This window comes from Suillus bovinus, assembly GCF_016758785.1.
Source record: "Suillus bovinus strain UH-Sbo-P2 chromosome Unknown EDB93scaffold_7, whole genome shotgun sequence".
Classification (NCBI taxonomy): domain Eukaryota; kingdom Fungi; phylum Basidiomycota; class Agaricomycetes; order Boletales; family Suillaceae; genus Suillus; species Suillus bovinus.
Genome location: NW_024542063.1, coordinates 376,072 through 395,390, shown reverse-complemented (window position 1 = coordinate 395,390; position 19,319 = coordinate 376,072). Strand labels below are relative to the sequence as shown.

Here is a 19,319-nt window from a genome sequence, read left to right as displayed (position 1 = left end):
TGCTTGTGCCAGCTTTTTTCACTTACAACATACATGTCACAACCCAATAACGAATTAATGCTGGGCGAGACTATGACTCGGACTAAGGCTATCACAACAGAGAGGAGAGGAGCAAGTACGTCTTAGATTGCTACAGTGTAGATACAAGAGGTTTGAACTAAGGAACTATCGACCAAGATGTGCTACCTATATACAACTATTGAAACTGAGATTGAAACTGAGATACAACTACTAGCCAATCATAAAAAGGAAAAGGGAATCGTACCATAGAACATCATAGAATATTAAAGAAGCATCACGTGACCATATCTTATCTTATTGTATCTAATTTAATCTATTCACAATCAAAGAACTCGTCTTCTTCATCTGTCACATCGAAGACACGTGTTGTGGGCACTAAAGGTATTTCGGGAATGATAGACGCTTTCAAGGTAGGGTTAGGGTTTGACTTAGGTGCTTTGTTTTGATGCTTAGGAAGATTTAGGAAAGAATAATGGTTTGTTAAAGGTACTTGTGACAATACATCAAGGGTTTGGGCCTCAAGGATCTCGAAACATGTGAACGAACGTTCTTGAAATCAAATTTGCTGGCGTCTGCGCTACGCTATGCGAGTGTTTTCCACCGGCAGCAGGCCATCAACTCTTATTTTGAGCACAATGATGATTTTGAGGTCTACGCTAATCTTTGTAAGTACTATAACTTGTACATAGTGAACATTTGCTGACATAATCATCATATCAGCAAATTTTTTGTACTGCAACTGCAACTACAAACAAGCACTGGACATCTTAAATGATGGCAACACTACTCTACCGATGTCCTGCATGATGTGGGAATCATGCATGGACATGAATACTAGGTGACCCTCAAAAGACAAAGTCTGTTAGCTTAGTCCTCAGACTAGTCAACCCATACCTTGGTTTCAAACCATGGTTCATATTTCCAGTTTTCCCCAAGTTTCATGATCTGAATACGTTTTGACGGAAAAAGTCTAATGTGAGATGGGAACCACATTTAGACCTAGTTGATGTGAGAAGAGAAATGGAGGTTAAGGTATAGCCTTGCCTTTGGCTTATTCACTTTGGCTAGAGAAAACCATAGAGAAAAGTACAAAGCCTATAAAAAACCTATCCAAAAAGACCGTGTTTCAATTCCTGCCAACTGTATTATTTTGACTGTGTTTCAATTCCTGCCAACTGCATTATTTTTTTTGACTGTGTTTCAATTCCTGCCAACTGTCTTATTTTTGCTACCTACTTTTCTCTAGTGTTTCTTTACTTTACTTTTTCATTAGGATGCTTTGACTCACCTGACACTTCATAAAATTGTACCCATAGGGTATGATGTCATTATGATGTCATAAGACTCCACAGATACTCCTGCAGGTATTCTGTTGAAAGATATTATGTTATCAAGCTCTAGATTATTCTACTCTACAATGACATCATTCATGATGTCATTTCCTTCTAGAATATTCTGCTCCACAATGACTCACTCTGACTCACTCATGGAAGGTTCTGGAATCTTTTGCTCCACAATGATGTCACTCTTGATGTCATTATGATGTCATTACTCCACATTCCAGAATGTTCTGCTCCACAATGATGTCATAGCTCCATCTTTCACTTGTATTTTATTCTTTTATTGGGTTTGACCCAATATTTTGATTGGTCCTCCTTATTTTTTATTGTTTGTGAACCTAGGTTACTTTCCCACACAAAATGTATATAAGGAGAGCCCATTCTCCCCCAAAAAAATATGATCTCCCATTTGTAGCAATCTGCCTCTCAGATATTTCACTTGCAAAGTTAGTCCCTTTGAAGTGAGACAAGTGCAGGGAAAAGAATTCCCTTGAGATTATAAGTTTCTTACTTTAGAAACTTATTAGTGCCATAGACCAAGCGTTCTTGGTCATATATATTGTCTTTGAGAACTTTGTCTCATTGCTCTGTGCCCTTTGACTAAGCAATCTTAGTCATCTATCATATTGTTGAGACCATGTCTCACTAGTTGTCCCATAGACCAAGCGATCTTGGTCAAGTTATAGTCCCCTTTGTTCAAGCGATCTTGAACATATACTGTATATTTGAGACCATTGTCTCACAGTCAGGTGTCCATAGACCAAGCGATCTTGGTCATATTTCATATATTTGAGACCACGTCTCACTAGTTCCAGTATCCAAGTCCAGAGCCTAGAAGGAGATTTCCTAGGCAAATACATTCCAGAAACCTGAATTACGTGTCTAGAAGCTTATTCCTAGACAAGAGATTTGAGTTTCAATAAAGAAAAGTAAAGCTCCGGCTAGGTTGATCTTTATAAAAAGATTAGTTTAGCAAGCCTCCCAAGAACTCACACATTATCTACCACGAAATAGGAAAAGTCGTAGACCGTGTTAATCGAGGACTGGCAAGCAGTCTTATCCAAAGTGTAATTGTGGTGTCATTACATTTACACGACTTTATATAAGACCCTCGGTTATTAAGACACCGAAGCTTATGCAAGATCTGAGACTCACGGGTGAGAGCATTTTTGAGTGCTGGCTTGAGGAAGAGAAGGCCTACCTCCAAGGCCTAACTTGAGAACCCGAAGATGAGACCTTGCAGATGGAGTATTGGCAGAAGTTAGTAAATTTTACCGCAAGCAAGTGAGTGTATCCGAGGTATATGAATATTGTGTTCACTGACACTTCATTCGCTCAGAGAGGCATCACTTTGGTTGTGCGGGTTGCATCCTCCTCTGAATATGCCGATGATACTGATGATGAAAATGATACAAATGAGAGCAATGATCGGCTTGTCAAGCATCTCAGATGGTATAATGGCAAATAAATGAATATTAATGTTTTCAAATACTTCCTCAAATTTGTACATTAATTTCTGGCATGGTAGTAGATCCAATTTGATTCAGATTAGGAGAAGTTACCTCATGGTGGTTCCATCAACATTATATTTAGTCACAATTTTGCGGCCTTTTTGTAGCCTTCTCAAGCCTCTTGGGCCTGCCAGTAAGTTTCCTGCCCATCACTCCTTAACTTGCTCACAGAATCGCACTAGTTTCACTGGTTGTGAATGCCGTGATTGAACTTGATAACAATGGAATTGTCCCTGCAAGGTGAGTAATTTGCATTTCAAATTCAATACCCCATCATCATGCTCAACATTTTTCATATTTGCTTCATTCTGAACCCTCTTGCTAGCCTCTCAAGACTCCTGAGAGCCTCCTTCAAACCCTACCTGAGACCCTCATGAGCTCGTTTGTCTTGGTCACCTCACCAGATTCTATCCGAACAAATTCAATGTCTCATACATTTGTTTAGCTTCCGCACTGCTGCACTGTTCTAACTTTTTTAGTCTATATCAGCTCAAATCACCCTCATAAGTATCAGGGCACTGCAAGTTTTTTTTTGTGCCTCTTCCAAATTTCCATCTGATTTACTTTGTAGTATCTTGCGCAAGCTACCCAACAGAAGGTCATCTACTGCACACAGTACAAGTAAGTGGGTGTGCTCTCATATATTTCTTCTATCATTGACTAAATACTGCAGACATGACCCAAAATGTCCCCAATAACCCGTCATCTCCTCACCCGAGCTACATGGGTCTATCCTCTGATACCTTTGATGCGCAGAACGCCCATACTGCACATAGTACAAGTAAGTAGGTGTTGTTACAAGAACATCTAGATGCTTGGGCCCCTACTATTTTTCTCCTCATCCTCCTCGTATCAGCCCTCGCATCATACCCTTACCCCGACCTCACCCTCGTCATCCTCGTCATCCTCGCATTCCCTTTCGCCCTCTACTTGTCGCTCCAGCAGAGCCAGTACATCTGGCCGGACCCTTTCGCTGACGAAGCATACCCATGCTCCGTCCCACCACCTGACTGATCCTGTGGACAGTCCCTTTGCCCTTACCGTCCGGACGGTAACCTATGATCTGATGCACGACGCATCCCCTTTGCCCTTTTCCCTTTCTTGATCTCTGACTCGGTGCGCAGTTGCACATGCGACTTATACTTAGATACGCAGCTGCACGATCGTGCCCCTGCGTGTTTCACTTCTTATCTTTGATCTTTGACTCACTTTCTTATCTAGCACGTTCTACCTCGACCGAACGTGCCTTCCTGTTATGGTTATACCCTTTACCGATTGCCTCTCCCGGTAGTACAAGTTATCACCCACTAATACGTCTCCTGTCCTCTATATAAACTCGCTACCATGTACTATATTCCCTAACTTGAATCTACTTGGTTCTTGACCTCCTACTCTCACCAGAGTGATCCTCTCTGCCTCGCCAGCAGTCTATATTCTATCTTCTTATCTGCTCTTCGCGGATAAGCCTATAGTCTCGATCTTTGCTCATCGACTTCGTCGATGAGCAAAGCCCCTGTTAACTAGTCAGACTTCTGTCCTTCTAATTAACGACGATCTTACGATTAACCTTCGGGTGTCGTAAGCCTAGGCCGATATAGCTTATCGTCTCGCACCCGCTTGACATAAGCTACCCGATTTGGACATAGGCGTCAAATCTTACTTGCCGAAGCCTTGCCAAGTAAGACCCCTAACCTTGGGCTAGCCCAAGGACGTCCTCGACCGTTGACGACACACGCTCTGTTTGAGCATCGCCAACAGATACCATCCAAGTCGTAATAGGTGTGCTCTCATTTATTTCTTCTATCATTGACTACATAATGCAGATACGACCCAAAATATCTCTGAAAATCTGTTGTCTTCTCACCGAAACTACATGGGTCTACCCTCCGATACCTTTGATTATGTGCAGGAGCAGTACGGCAGTGGTCATTGATGCACAACACCCCCTGTTGAGCTCACTCCCTCACGACTCAGGACCAAGCTCAAGGCCACATTGCAGGATGTTGGCCTTGTTAAAGGTGCATCTATCCGCCGTCTGGCCTATCAAGAGTCCACTGTGGGAGCTCAAGATCCATCTGCACACTCTGGTGCACCAGACTTACCACATTTGGTACCAGACGGCAGTTCAACAGGTGAAACATCATTGCTAACGGTCCACCCTGCCAATAGTCGATACACCTCGCCTTTTCCTACCCCAAGTTCAACAGGCGAAACATCATCGCTTACAGTTCACTCTGCCAATAGTTGATACACCTTACCATTTCCTGCCCCACAGCCTCCTGCTCCACTCCAAGATGTTTTTTATGGTTCTATGGACCAGCAACACCCATGGATAGATCCTAGCTCCTCTGACATGTTTAGCATGATGGGCTCCGAGCCTTTTTTACCTTATAACTTTCCTGTGAATTTGTTGGGTCAACCAATGGCCTCTTATGGATGCTCCCAAGACCCTCATGCAACAAATGCCACCACCTTGACGAATGCTATTGGTGCATCACTGAAGCCTGTTGCATCATCACCTCATGATGCTGTGCCTCCCCTTCCAGTCACACACATTATTCCACCAATGCCATTCAAGGATGGTGGCAGTCAGTCAAACACCACCACCTCGACAAACATTATTGGTGCATCAGCAAGCGGTTCCAGTTTGCAGATGGACATGGGAGCCTATCCTTCTACTGGCTCTTGCGAACACTTTCCTGAGGAGCATGAGCTGGTCACCCATCAAGAGGGACTTTCTGTTACTGGACGCAGGTCTGCAGAGCTGAATGGAATGTTGGATGCTGGATTTGTTGTAGTCGAGCGCCACTTTCTCAATCTCTCTGCATCTACTACACTCTCTGTTTCCCAATTGATCAATGTGTTCTTGAAGAGTTGCGGACGCACCGTGAATGGTACCAATTATTGGAACCTGTACACTAACTATTTCAAAGAACACATTCAGACCGAACTTGCACACATCGGCAGAGAGGTCCCACCTGGAGGTGGCACACCTATTAAGTACTATATTACATCTTGTTGCGCAGGACGTTTATATACCTTACAGGTGCAACCGTGCACAAGCAATGTTACAAAAGTTTCAAAGATACCTATCCTGATTCTTACCAAGACCTCCTGCTAATGCACGAGGAAGCATCGCTCCTTGGATCAACTCCTCAAACAATAGCTCAGCATGGACAGGGCTTCCAAAAACATTACCGAAGAGTAATACAAATTGTATGTTTGCTCGCCCTAAGTTTCGTTATGTCACCTAATGTGTTTATCACAGCTCGAGTCTGCCTCCATTAAATCTGGCTTTGAAGCAGCCATCGTCCTCTGTGGCAAGGTAGTCAACGAAGATGGATTGCTCAGCTATTCATATAACACTCCAGGTGCTGCAGGGGTAATTTTTTTCATAGTCTAAATCCTGATATATACTTATAATATACAGTTCTGGGAGACACGATGCCGTGCCAGCAATGATGCCATCATCGGGCATCTTAAGGCACACATGTAGTAAGTGTTAGTATAAACTATGTTTGTGTCATTACTTATGTTGAAACAGTAATAGAACATCCTTGGCTGCGGTAGATGAAGCATTTGATGATGGCACCCATAATGCCCCTTCAACCCCAAACTCAACTTCAAACAACAATCATGATCGATCTCAGACTCCTGAGGGACGGGATGATGGTTTGAAATGGGTCAAGCTTGAACTCATCAAACAAGTCGGTATGTTACAATGTTGTTACTCTTTAATTTATTTGACCTAAATTACACTAGCCCAACTTGGGGGCAGGTGCGCCTGGGATAAAAATTTCCCTTGGAAGGGCATGTCACGCGCCCTTGCAGATGCCAATCTCTGCATCAAAGGCTATCCTACTCATAAGTGTCTCTTGCCTGGCGAAGCTCACAATGAAAACTCAAAGAACAAGGGCATTGGGGCACTGACACAGAAGGAAATTGTGGTGCTCATGGATGCCTTGAAGGCAGGAACCATGCAAGTCGCCAAAGTTGACAAGACACATTGAGGTAAGTTTCATTTATGTTATGCTATGAAATATCAAATTTTAACGTCATGTGTAGCAGCTGTCATGGCCTCTGAGAGGCCAGTCATCACAGGCATAGCTCCACCAGCTGAGTGGCCACATGATGGTGCTCGACGACTGTTTTGAATGGCGATACCGACTACCACAGCCCAGCTTGTCTTAAGCCTAGCAATGCAGCTACGAAGGTCAAGAAAGCTGTTGATAAGGCACCAAAGGCTTCTCCACCACCCTCTTCCGATGACGACGAATCAGAGGGTGAACTCCCAGTGGTACCTCCTGCTCCCAAGTCCCATAAAGCTACCATGTAAGTAGAAGTCATTGCACCACCCCACTCACACCCATTCAAAGTTGTTAAGTCACCCTCACGCCCATTCAAATTTGTTCCAAAGCCAGAACCAACTCCAGCACAGAGCGAGGTGATCGAAGTCACTTCAGTCAAGGAGAACACTGTTGAAGAGCCTGATACTGAGTATGAAGAAGGACATGGGAAGAAGAGGAAACTGAAGTCTATGCACACATTGTGTGCGTCAAAGAAGCCTGCTCTATCCAAGGAGAAGACTAATGCTTCAAAAGCGGGGAAGAAAGGGACACAGGCAAAAGCACCCAAAGCACTGTAGAAAGCTGATCTCTGCTGGGCTCAGCAGAAATTGTACTACCTAGACAACAAATATTTAGGTAGATCTTAGCACGACCTAGTCTGCTATACTTGCAGAGCAAGTGCGTTCGATCCTATAGGGGTAGCTGTTTGGTATTAGTTTTGATAGTTAGTTATCAGTAATAGGAAGATAATCCGAAGCTAAGAACTACTTGTCCGAAGGGAGACTGTCGGGTCCGAAATTATCGGAGTCGGGTCGGGCATCGGACTATGTGTCGGACTGTCGGGAATGCGTCGGACAATAAAGGAATGTGTTGGAAGTGTGTCGGATTGTCGGTCAAATGAATGTTGGATGTGTCGGAATGTTTTGGAGGAAAAGAGCGGATAGATATTTCGCAATACAATCAAGTACTACTAATATCCAATGACTTCCATCCTACTACTGAGTAGGGAAAAGTAAGTAATGCAATAGGTAGGAAGTACTAGATATTAAATAGTGTCTATGTAGGATTTCGGAGTGCATCAGGCGAAAACAGTAGCGCAAAATCGGGTCCGAATGTATGTAAAAGAGCATGTGTACTGCACCTTTTTGTAGATAACATGTAATAACGCTGTCTGTAATGTTCAGTAATGCGAAACGAGTAAATACGCACCAGTGGGAGTAGATACGACTGGACAGGACATAGGGAGGACGAGTCTGATGCAAAAACGTCGGGTCCGAAACTTTCAGGTCGGGGTCGGGCGTCAGGATCGGGATCGGAATGTCGGGGATGCATCGGACGAATACTGTTTAACATGAGTATCAAGAACACGGGTTTTGAGCCCAGCGCTGCGACTGTCGTTACAGCGCCTCTCTTGCCGACCTCAATAGCCTCTCCGACGAAGGGTGGTCCTCTGTCCCCATTGACAGTGGGGTTGTCAAGTGTGGTGACATCACCAGCGCCTGAGGGTGAGTACACTATATACTTCTAATTGGACTCTACTCTGTCACACCAATGCAACTTCACGATGGACCCTCTAACAAGCACACCAAGGGTAAGCTCTTTTTCAACCAAATTTTCTTGCAAGATAACTAATGATCTACTGTCTATCTACCCTCCAGTACAACAAATCAAACTGCGCCCAATCACCAAGGAATCCAAGGGCAAAATGAGGTGTGCTCTTTGCATGGCATACAGCCACTCAGATGAATCTGAAGTTGACGAGGGTAAGAAGGTGGACATTATGATCGCCAAGAGTGCTGTCTCCCCTGGTTTGATCAATGCCCCTACAGAAACATCACAGGAAGACTTGACCAAGGAATTGCACGACGATAGGCCAACAGTAGATCAGCAGGAACCGCCTCAGATTGCCAATCCTGTTGAGGATCTTCCTGATGCCACTCACAACTCTCATGACCCCCACGACCCTCTGCCAGAGCCTGTCCATCATGACCCTTGTGAGGGTGTCCAGCAAGACCCTCACAAGAATGACCCTCCACACAACCCACAGGAACCTCATCAGGAGGTCGGTGACCCTCTTCACAACCTCCATGAGCTTCACCATGAGGTCATCTCTGACCGTCGTAACAACCATCATGAGGTTGACCCTCTTCGAGAACTTTATCAGGAGGTCATCCCTGATCGTGACGAGGGTGACCCTCCTCAGGAATATCATCATGAGGTTATCCCTGACTGTCGCGACAATCCTCATGAAGGTGACCCTCTTCGCAACCCCTGCGAGCCTCGGGATACTTTCTGTCATGACCCTCGCAATCCCTTGCCTGACCCTCGGCAACCACTTTGTGGTCATTCTGGCGAGCCATGGTACATGCAGGATGCCATGCGCCATGATCATGAACTTCATCATCTGCATGAAGATAATCCTATTATCAATAGTGATGCTCTTCACCCACGCGATGCCTTCTACTACCATGACACTCACAACCTCCATTATACTAGTTTGCAAACTCCCGACCATTATGGACCCAATGAGCCTCGTACTGACATTGAATTCACTGGGCGGGATAGTTCTCCAGCCTTGGAATTACACCACGATGCCCATTATGCTCATGGTGAGCGTGAACGTACTTATTCAAGTCAATACAGTCCTGTGCTTGGTCCCGACTATGCTCGGGAAGGTGAATATGCTTGACATGATGACCTTGACGAGCAACGGGCATTTGGTGGAGGAGCTTACCATGACAGTGGGTACCCACAAGCCAGGGCTCGTTACCACGATTCCAGATGGATGGACCATGTCCGTAATATTGATACTGCACCTTTGGACTATGTTCCACAAGCATTCAATCGTGAGTTAACCAACCCTCCCTGGCCTCCTCAATAGACTCTCGATGCAATGCCCATCTTTTGTATGCCTATTTTGCTATCATTTCATCTCATTCTCTGGTGCTTGCTTGGTCTTGATCTTTCTGTATGATTCCCACCACGTGTCCTGTCCACCTCACTTGTTACTGTGATATTTGCCTTCAGTTTTTGCGCTTCCTTACCCTCGTCCTGTCTGTCTTGCAGCCTGGTGTGTAGGGTCTCAAGAGACAACACCAGAGGCTCCTTGAGTATGATAACAGTGCGAGAGAGACTTGATGATGTACTAGAGACCCTCCAGCTTCATCTTAACAACCAGAGTCAATCCTCTGACGAGGGTCACAAGGATACTTTCGAACCTGTTAAGGATTTGAGGGGAACCCTCCAGAGAGAGGGAGGTCTCAGAGATGTGTTTTGTCCTACAGAGAAACCAGGTCTGACAGACCGTGGGAAGCTCTCAAAAGTGCTGCCAAGGGTGCTCTGCAAGGAGCTTTATGTTCTCTGGGCCATCCTAGGCTGAGTATCATGCGGAAGGAACCAATCTTGCACGACGATCTCCTCCGTGTTCTATATGAGTTAACTCATCCATTGACTCATGACAACCTTCTGTGGGTAACTCAACTTCACTGTGGTTTCTATGGCCTTCTTCGCCTCGGGGAACTGGTAGTGGCTGATGAATTATCTCTGCAAGATTTCACAAAGATTTCCCTAAGAACTTTGGTTCGCATATCTGACAACAACTTTTCGTTCCTTATTCAGCGTGACAAGACCGACTCGCGGTATGAAGGGAATCGGGTGGTAATTCAGCAATTGTCGGTTGGATCAGACCCTTTCCCTCTCTTTATGCAATACCTTGCCTCACGTGACTCTCGATTTCCCTTGCATCCTTACCTCTGGCTAAGGGGTAATGGGCAACCACCGTCACGGTCATGGTTTATCCACAAAATTCGAACTCTTTTTCCAGGGAACGTGTCTGGACACTCGATGCGAGCAGGAGGTGCTACATCTCTTGCTGCAGCGGGCGTGTCTCCTGATCGCATTTGCGCCATTGGGAGATGGAAATCTGACACCTGGGAGTGTTATGTTCATAAAAACGCAACACTTCTTCAAGCGTCATTGTTCCATGGTCGTGCAATTCACGACCTGCCATTTGCATCTGTGTAGTCTGTGTGCATAAACTATGTATTATTATTTTATTTTTTCTCTTTTTCTCTTATTCTTTTTCACCCTCCCATTCCCTCCCTTTAATAGTGAAATAGTATTCATCACTTCAGTCTTATTTTTTCGAGAGGCTCTTCTTCCTGTTGCCACGTCATACTGCTAGTCATTAATTGCAGCCGGTTCCCTCGGCGCATCGAGGAACCGTTTTTTGGCTATACCGGCGTGCGTACGCCTCACAAAATCGTGCGAGGCCCATTAGTAACGCCTATAACTACAGCCGTTACGTGGGAGTCACAAGTGAGTGAGACTCGGTGAAATTGGGCCCTTGCCTTTTCTCACTCGGATACGTATGAGGTTGTATTTGGATATGTTTGTATTCCGAATCCATGGGACCTCCCCGTCCTCGCCGCGAGAGTCCCCGTTTTGCTGGCTATATCCTTGTCATCTGCGATCCCCCGAGATTGAGCAAGGACAATTAGAGCTTCTGCCGAACAACATCCTGGGATTGTCTAGTAAGCGAAAGTCATCTTTCTCGAACTAGAATCGCAGCGGTCAGACTCACGGTCGAACTTTGACAAGTCATGAATCACGCTTCCGAACCTATGATACATCAGCATATCATAGCTATTCTTGCTATCATTTGCGTCTGGTAACGCGGACTCTGAATTTTCGATTTTGATTGGTTACCTTGCAGCGCCGCCTGCTCGCAATTTACGTTGCCCCCAACTTGGATCAATTGTAACAGGATGAGTGTCTTCGATGTCCAGACTTCTGAGATGGAAACATCCCCTCTTCTGCGCGAAACCCCGCAGACGAAGAAAAAGACACCACTTCCAAAACTGCAGATCGGCATTTTGATGCTTGTCCAATTGGCTGAGCCCATTGCCTCCATGTCAATATACCCGTACATCAACCAGGTATAGTATCTAAAAGCATCTTCATGGGATTATATCTGAACGTTGATATTAGCTGATTCGAGAACTAGATATCACTGGTGGTAACGATGCAGCGGTCGGTTATTACGCTGGAATTTTAGTAGGTCACGTCGTTTGAGCGAACACATGAGCTTATATGACTACGGTGGTATCAGGAGTCACTTTTCTTTATCACGGAATCACTGACAGTATTGAAGTGGAGCCGTCTTTCTGATCGCATCGGACGCAAACCTGTCCTCATGATCGGTTTATTTGGAGTTGGCATCTCAATGCTTTGCTTCGGACTCTCGACCTCCTTCTGGACTCTTGTCATCAGGTTGGTCAATTCCATTTGTGGACGTGGTTGAATAGCTCTATACACTTTGGCCAAATAGCCGTTGTGTCTGTGGAATGCTGAATGGCAATAGCGGAGTCATGAGAAGTATGATGGGCGAACTCACGGATTCGACCAACATGGCGCAAGGATTTGCTCTCATACCTATCACATGGTGCTTTGGGAGTTTCTTAGGGTTAGTCTTTATCCGAATAAAAACTCGTGCTGAGAGTCTTGCAGTTTTGTTATGGGGGGAATGCTAGCCCGCCCTCAAGACCGTTGGCCAAATGTCTTTGCTGGACCATTCTGGGCAAAATATCCGTATTTCTTGCCCTGTGCTGTTGCTGCGTCAGTTGTTTCCGCGTCGTTCATGTTCGTATTTCTCCTGGAAGAGGCAAGTCGGACTTAAGATAGACATCCAAGTCACAGATATTGACTCTCTTTCAGACATTAGAGACCAAGCGCAAGCGCCATATACCTAGCGAAACCACAGGCGATCAACTTTCGGAAGAATATAGGAGTAATGGATCGCACTCGGAGAATATGGCCAACGTCCCTCTGCGTTCGCTTCTCATTCGTAGCATCATAATTCCCATCGTAAATCAAGTTTGTCTTGCGTTTCTCGACATCTGCATCTTCGCTCTCATGCCCCTGTTTTATTCCACCCCCAACTACCTCGGCGGACTAGGATTTGCACCCCAAGCGGTTGGGTTATGGATGGCGCTATTCGGCATTATCGACGGTTTATTCCAGGCGCTGTTCTTCGCCAAAATCTTTGACTGGCTAGGTCCTAAACGCACCTTCTACATCGGTATATCGTGTTTTATACCCATCATGATCACATTTCCAGTAATGTCATGGCTCGTCTTCTCCGGAGGCGTTGATTACATGGTCTCGATTGCACTACTGTGTCACCTTCTTCTCATAGTGATATGGGACATGTCTCTAGGTGAGGGTTCTTGTGTTTCTATCGTAGGTCTCATGCTTACTCACAACCCAGCGAGTATATTCATGTTTATCACCGCATCAGCACCTACGAAAAATGTTCTGGGTGCAATCAATGGCATGGCTCAGATGACACAGTCAATCGCACGCGCAGTCGGTCCCATGTTCGCCTCATCTATTTTCGCGTTCTCGAAGGATCACAATATTCTGGGTGGTCACGCGGTATATGTTGTTCTGTGTATACCTGCGGTTGGGATGTTGTGGTTGGCGTCTTACCTACCCGAGGAATTGCAGAATAGGGATGATGAGTGAAATTTTGCCTCGCGAGTAATTCATATAGTAGAAGATGAATGAACTAGTATATGGTTGTGCCCTCAGCAAACCTCGCATGCAGTCATCCACGAATGTACATGAATGATACAAGATGGATAAAAACGAGCGCCCATTGGTAATGCAAGGAGGAACAAATTCCTCGAAAGCGTCTTCCTGTTAGTTAGTAAGTCGAGTCAATGCGGCATGCCACCATTTTGGTGTTGTTGTAATTGCTTAGAGTTAAGTTGTTATTGTACGTTGGTGTCAAAGAACTGTTCAACATCCAATTGCAAGGACTATATTGACACTCACTAGGGCAGCCGTACTCAAACCATTAGAACGAATACACATGTCATATATGCTTCACAATGCCTCCATCCTTCTAGACCACTATGTTTGAATTCCGCCTTGTATAAATACTGTATTCATGACTGAAAATTGATCATTAATCATTAAAATCTCACCTGAATATCGTAAATGAATTTGACTTCTTGTTATATGTGACCATTTCTTAAAGCGGTTGTTTATTTTTAAAGCTTCTGCCAAACAACATCCTAAGGGAGACCTAGAACCGCAGCAGTCAAACTCAGGGTCAAGCTTTGACAAGTCATGGATCACGTTTCCGATTCCCGGACTCATGATACCATCAGCATAGAATAGCTATTCTTGCTATCATTTGCATCTGCCAACGCGGACTCTGAATTTTCGATTTTGATTGGTTTACCTTGCAGCGCCCTGCTCGCAATTTACGTTGCCCCCAACTGAATCAATCGTAACAGGACGAGCGTCTTCAACGTCCAGACTTCTGAGATGGAAACATCCCCTCTTTTGCACGAAACCCCGCAGAAGAAGCAAAAGACACCACTTCCAAAACTGCAGATCGGCATTTTGATGCTTGTCCAATTGGCTGAGCCCATTGCCTCTATGTCAATATACCCGTACATCAACCAGGTATAGTATCAAAAGCATCTTCATGGGGTCATATTTGAACGTTGATATTAGCTGATTCGAGAACTAGATATCACTGGTGGTAACGATGCAGCGGTCGGTTATTATGCTGGAATTTTAGTAGGTCGCGTCGTTTGAGCGAACACATGAGCTTATATGACTACGGTGGTATCAGGAGTCACTTTTCTTTATCACGGGATCACTAACAGTATTGAAGTGGAGCCGTCTTTCTGATCGCATCGGACGCAAACCTGTCCTCGTGATCGGTTTATTTGGAGTTGGCATCTCAATGCTTTGCTTCGGACTCTCGACCTCCTTCTGGACTCTTGTCATCAGGTTGGTCAATTCCATTTGTGTACGTGGTTGAATAGCTCTATACACTTTGGCCAAATAGCCGTTGTGTCTGTGGAATGCTGAATGGCAATAGCGGAGTCATGAGAAGTATGATGGGCGAACTCACGGATTCGACCAACATGGCGCAAGGATTTGCTCTCATACCTATCACATGGTGCTTTGGGGGCTTCTTCGGGTTAGTCTTTATCCGAATAGAAACTCGTCCTGAGAGCGTTGCAGTTTTGTTATGGGGGGAATGCTAGCCCGCCCTCAAGACCGATGGCCAAATGTCTTTGCTGGACCATTCTGGGCAAAATATCCGTATTTCTTGCCCTGTGCTGTTGCTGCATCAGTTGTTTCCGTGTCGTTCATGTTCGTATTTCTCCTGGAAGAGGCAAGTCGAACTTAAGATAGACATCCAAGTCACAAATATTGACCCTCTTTCAGACATTAGGGACCAAGCGCAAGCGCCATGTACCTAGCGATACCACGGGCGATCAACTTTCGGAAGAATACAGGAGTAATGAATCGCCCTCGGAGAATATGGCCACCGTACCTCTACGTTCGCTTCTCACTCGTAGCATCGTAATTCCCATCGCAAATCAAACCTTTCTTGCGTTTCTCGACATCTGTATGTTTGCTCTCATGCCCTTGTTTTATTCCACCCCCAACTACCTCGGCGGACTAGGATTTGCACCCCAAGCGGTTGGGTTATGGATGGCGCTATTCGGCATCATCGATGGTTTATTCCAGGCGCTGTTCTTCGCCAAAATCGTTGACTGGCTAGGTCCTAAGCGCACCTTCTACACCGGTATATCGTGTTTTATACCCGTCATGATCACGTTTCCAGTCATGTCGTGGCTTGTCTTCTCCAGAGGCGTCGATTACATGGTCTCGATTGCACTGTTGTGTCAACTTCTTCTGATAGTAACGTATGACATGGCTTTAGGTGAGGGTTCTCGTGTTTTTATCGTAGGTCTCATGCTTACTCACAACCCAGCGAGTATATTCATGTTTGTCACCGCATCAGCACCTACGAAAAATGTTCTGGGTGCAATCAATGGCATGGCTCAGATGACAGTCTCAATCGCACGCGCACTTGGTCCCATGTTCGCCGCATCTATTTTCGCGTTCTCGAAGGATCACAATATTCTGGGTGGTCACGCGGTATATGTTGTTCTGTGCATACCTGCGGTTGGGATGTTGTGGTTGGCGTCTTACCTACCCGAGGAATTGCAGAATAGGGATGATGAGTGAAATTTTGCCTCGCGAGTAATTCATATAGTAGAAGATGAATGAACTAGTATATGGTTGTGCCCTCAGCAAACCTCGCATGGAGTTATCCACAAATGTACATAAATGATACAAGCCCTTGTCATTGATTACTTCTTCTTTCATCTCATTCTACACGAATCTTTTTCTCGAAAACATGATGTACGTGGGTGGTAGCCTGATAGAGGGATATGCAAGTTGCGCGTGAGTGAGGTGGACAGGAAGAGGGAAAGAGAGGCGCCCAAGTATGAAACAAGTCCCGAAAACACAAACAGGGTTATACGCAGTTGTACGTGGTATCTAGTTCGTATCGTAAGCAAGATGGATAAAAACGAGTGCCCACGGTAATATGGTAGTGTAGTGTAAAAAAGAATGAGTCCGTGCGTGATACGGTGTCTCGGGCGCTTGTACACTTGCCCTCTCTTGCGGGAGAAATGTGGGCGGGAGCAAAAACGAATTATGCTGCGCTGTACAAGAATAGGTTGTTCGTTGCAGCGATCTAATTATAGAGTGTTAGCACACAGACCAAACCGCAGTTAAAAGGCAGGAAAAATCGGCAGCATAAACAATAACGTTGCAAAGCACGAACTATATGCAAAAGGTGACACTCACAGCAATCGTGTTCTCCCGTGGATGCCAGCTTGCATGCAAGATCTTCTTGTTAAAGTCAAGCGTGTCCGTTTGCATTGCGTCTCGCAGTCCACCGGGACGCGGACCGTTCTTGAGGCCGTTCTTGCCTGCAGGTGCACCGATCTTCTTGGCCTTGAAGGCAGACTTGTCGGCCTGCAACACGACATCATTCGGCGAGTCGGTGTCAAATATGCGGAAGAAGTTGTGGTACGAGCCCGTTAGCACGTGCCTAGGTTGCAAGTCATTTAGTAATGGCTCAGGAGCTAACAAGGAATCGATCGGAGAACGGTGGAGCAGGAGATACAAAAAGGCACAGGGGTAAGGGCACGCACTTATCGTCACCACTCCATACACACTCAAACTTATCAAAGATGCAGTCATTTTCATACAGATCGCAAAGCTTTCCACGGAGGTGGTCGTGGATAGGAATGGTCTTCACAGGGCGCGACTCCATGTTAATGTCCCAGATCTTAAGGGAGAGATAGTCGCGCGACAAGATATACCGGCCGTCATGACTAAACTTAACATCAGATATAGAAGAGATGATCTCGGAGAAGAAGGATCGGGATGTTGGGTCCTCTTCTTCTTCGAAGCCTGCACGTGATTCAATGTAAGGGGCAAAGAATCTAAATATTCAAATGAGGCACGCACATTTTGCATGACGATCGCATAGTGCAGAGTCGCGCATATCTGCGAGCTTGATATTACTTTTTGAGCTCGAGTACATGAAAAGGTTGCATTGCTGAGGGTGGAATTCGGCTGCGGTGATCACTTCTGTCAGTTCTTCCATATTCACAGGTTTGATATCGACGATATCTATTATTCATGAGCGTCTTTTCTAGATCAGGGTGGTCAGAGAAGACTTACTAAAACTCTGATCGCTGATGCCGAGGTTCCAAAGGTTAATGCGGAGATCGTCTGCGGATATGTAGGTTTCCTGGTCGGAATTGACAGATATGGAATGGATGTGGTAGGCATGGGCATTGGCGTAGACTTTACGTGGGACCGCGGCGATGATGTTGTCTTGTGGTTGCATGCGGGGGAGCTTGAGATGAGAGACAAGGCTTGGGGGTGGAAGGGCACGATGACCATCAAGATGGTTTGACTCTGAGACTACACGGATACTTTTCTCAAATATTTTCCAGAGTTTGATTGTCTTGTCTGTGTGTGGGATTAGTCAGAAGTGCTGGGAGGAAAAGGGGTGGCGGACCATTGGTGGAAAGCAAGAAATGGGCAGTATTCTGTCGTCTACACCACTTGATCTTGTTGATCTTTTCCTCGATTTCAAGAGACTTCAGATAATCGAATTCAGGCTCGTGCGACTGGAACTCTGTATAAAACTTGTACTCGCAGCCTCTTTTCTGATGATCGCGTGGCGTAATCAGGGTTTTAGTATGGGAGCGATAGAATTAGGATAATACTTACAGACTCATTACGCTCAAAGAGAACGACACGGCCACCTTTGTCGCCTGTGGCGAGGTAATTTCCAGTTGCATCAAACTCGACGGTGGATATGATGTCGGCTGCGGCGTCCAATCGATGCGGGTCAGTTGAACCAGAGAGTCGATCAGAGTGGGTGCACGGACCTTCTGTGATGTCGTCCACTTCACCCTTGTCACCGAAACATTGTGCAAAGCGCCAGCTACCAGAACCTGATGGGTCGATGTCCATGATTGTAGCGTGGCTAGAGGGGGTTCGCTGGTATTGTTATAAGAGTAGTTTAGAATTGATTTTTCGATCTAATTCTGATTTGTACCGCTAGATGAAGGATGACTAGATTGATGATTGTACGAGTTTAAAGGTTTAGGGTAGCGTGCTCGTACAATGTCAATGCTAGTCGAGTGGATGAGATGAGCCGTTTTGTTGTGCTCTTGTTTGGCTACACCCACACTCCCTGGACCCGGCTTGCACCGTAACGTTCTACATTCAAAACAATCTTTAACCCAACAATGCCTATTGCACCAATCACCGGAAAGCTTAGAAAGAGACTTTGGCTCGACATTTCTGTCGCCCTTGGTCTCGGCGTCTCATCTGCATATGCTTTTTGGTAAGTGGATTGTTTTTCGGCTTCTGAAATCATGCTCATATGTGAATAGGTATGGCGTACACCTCAAGTCTGGTACGTCTGGGTCGTCGTGGCTCCTCATTCGTTAACACTGACTCGCTACAGTACAAAGGCAGGAGGAGTTTTATCTCAAGCTGGAGCGAGCAAGAGTGCAGCAGTCGCAGTGATAAGCGCACTTTAGAGTACACCAAACCTCTGTCACCGCACAAATTATAGACTGCGTCTACCTTACAAGGGGCTGTTTATTGGACTACCTAGGAGAGACACCTTGCTTGCATATGGATTGAATCTGTTGCACTGGCGCATGGTTGGGTGATATTGGGTGATCCTCTGCGTGCGTCATGCCCGACTTCTTGTCCGACATCAAACGTTAGCTTGCACATGAGGCGGGTTTCTAATAGAGGCCGAGGCTTAGCTCCAACTTTCATCCTTAAGAAGCCGACCTTGAGGAGCAACCGTTCAACGTGCGTGTTCGCATTACTCGGAATGAACCGACTTGAACACGGGGATCATGCACCCACTGCCTGTACTGCCGCTCAAAAGGGATTGCTTGAATGAATCAAAATGTACTTTTCACATATCTACGAAGTACACAAAATGTCCGGCA

General features: G+C 45.6%; 7 protein-coding genes across 7 annotated transcripts; 6 read left to right on the top strand and 1 right to left on the bottom strand.

The window, feature by feature from the left end:
• Positions 1-2,926: 2,926 nt before the first annotated feature.
• On the top strand, positions 2,927-3,886 carry EDB93DRAFT_1246766 (uncharacterized protein; the record flags this gene model as incomplete). The annotated part of the gene is made up of 5 exons (XM_041452500.1): positions 2,927-3,005; positions 3,055-3,112; positions 3,444-3,493; positions 3,546-3,653; positions 3,729-3,886. 5 exons carry the CDS (start codon positions 2,927-2,929, stop codon positions 3,884-3,886), a joined length of 453 nt encoding a protein of 150 aa, XP_041311446.1.
• An 859-nt stretch (positions 3,887-4,745) lies between these two features.
• On the top strand, positions 4,746-6,882 carry EDB93DRAFT_1246765 (uncharacterized protein; the record flags this gene model as incomplete). The annotated part of the gene is made up of 8 exons (XM_041452499.1): positions 4,746-4,786; positions 4,847-5,099; positions 5,148-5,856; positions 5,919-6,088; positions 6,141-6,254; positions 6,303-6,367; positions 6,417-6,583; positions 6,635-6,882. 8 exons carry the CDS (start codon positions 4,746-4,748, stop codon positions 6,880-6,882), a joined length of 1,767 nt encoding a protein of 588 aa, XP_041311445.1.
• Positions 6,883-8,490: 1,608 nt separating this feature from the next.
• Positions 8,491-10,318, top strand: EDB93DRAFT_1246763 (uncharacterized protein; the record flags this gene model as incomplete). The annotated part of the gene is made up of 5 exons (XM_041452498.1): positions 8,491-8,530; positions 8,598-9,548; positions 9,583-9,785; positions 9,967-10,009; positions 10,062-10,318. 5 exons carry the CDS (start codon positions 8,491-8,493, stop codon positions 10,316-10,318), a joined length of 1,494 nt encoding a protein of 497 aa, XP_041311444.1.
• Positions 10,319-12,001: 1,683 nt separating this feature from the next.
• Positions 12,002-13,671, top strand: EDB93DRAFT_809352 (major facilitator superfamily domain-containing protein). The gene is made up of 5 exons (XM_041457556.1): positions 12,002-12,210; positions 12,269-12,403; positions 12,448-12,601; positions 12,655-13,156; positions 13,208-13,671. Exons 1-5 carry the CDS (start codon positions 12,134-12,136, stop codon positions 13,462-13,464), a joined length of 1,125 nt encoding a protein of 374 aa, XP_041311443.1. The 5' UTR covers positions 12,002-12,133; the 3' UTR covers positions 13,465-13,671.
• A 603-nt stretch (positions 13,672-14,274) lies between these two features.
• On the top strand, positions 14,275-16,002 carry EDB93DRAFT_1078476 (MFS general substrate transporter; the record flags this gene model as incomplete). The annotated part of the gene is made up of 7 exons (XM_041445390.1): positions 14,275-14,415; positions 14,467-14,532; positions 14,588-14,748; positions 14,807-14,941; positions 14,986-15,121; positions 15,169-15,694; positions 15,746-16,002. The coding sequence occupies 7 exons, from the start codon at positions 14,275-14,277 to the stop codon at positions 16,000-16,002; spliced, it is 1,422 nt and encodes a 473-aa protein (XP_041311442.1).
• A 236-nt stretch (positions 16,003-16,238) lies between these two features.
• EDB93DRAFT_809427 (WD40-repeat-containing domain protein) lies at positions 16,239-18,422 on the bottom strand. Its single transcript, XM_041457557.1, has 7 exons — positions 18,073-18,422; positions 17,858-18,008; positions 17,515-17,808; positions 17,299-17,463; positions 16,980-17,241; positions 16,630-16,876; positions 16,239-16,516 (listed from the first exon to the last, which is right to left on the bottom strand). Exons 1-7 carry the CDS (start codon positions 18,316-18,318, stop codon positions 16,475-16,477), a joined length of 1,407 nt encoding a protein of 468 aa, XP_041311441.1. The 5' UTR covers positions 18,319-18,422; the 3' UTR covers positions 16,239-16,474.
• Positions 18,423-18,503: 81 nt separating this feature from the next.
• EDB93DRAFT_1124235 (uncharacterized protein) lies at positions 18,504-19,015 on the top strand. Its single transcript, XM_041448667.1, has 3 exons — positions 18,504-18,694; positions 18,744-18,766; positions 18,818-19,015. Exons 1-3 carry the CDS (start codon positions 18,597-18,599, stop codon positions 18,877-18,879), a joined length of 183 nt encoding a protein of 60 aa, XP_041311440.1. The 5' UTR covers positions 18,504-18,596; the 3' UTR covers positions 18,880-19,015.
• Positions 19,016-19,319: the final 304 nt, after the last annotated feature.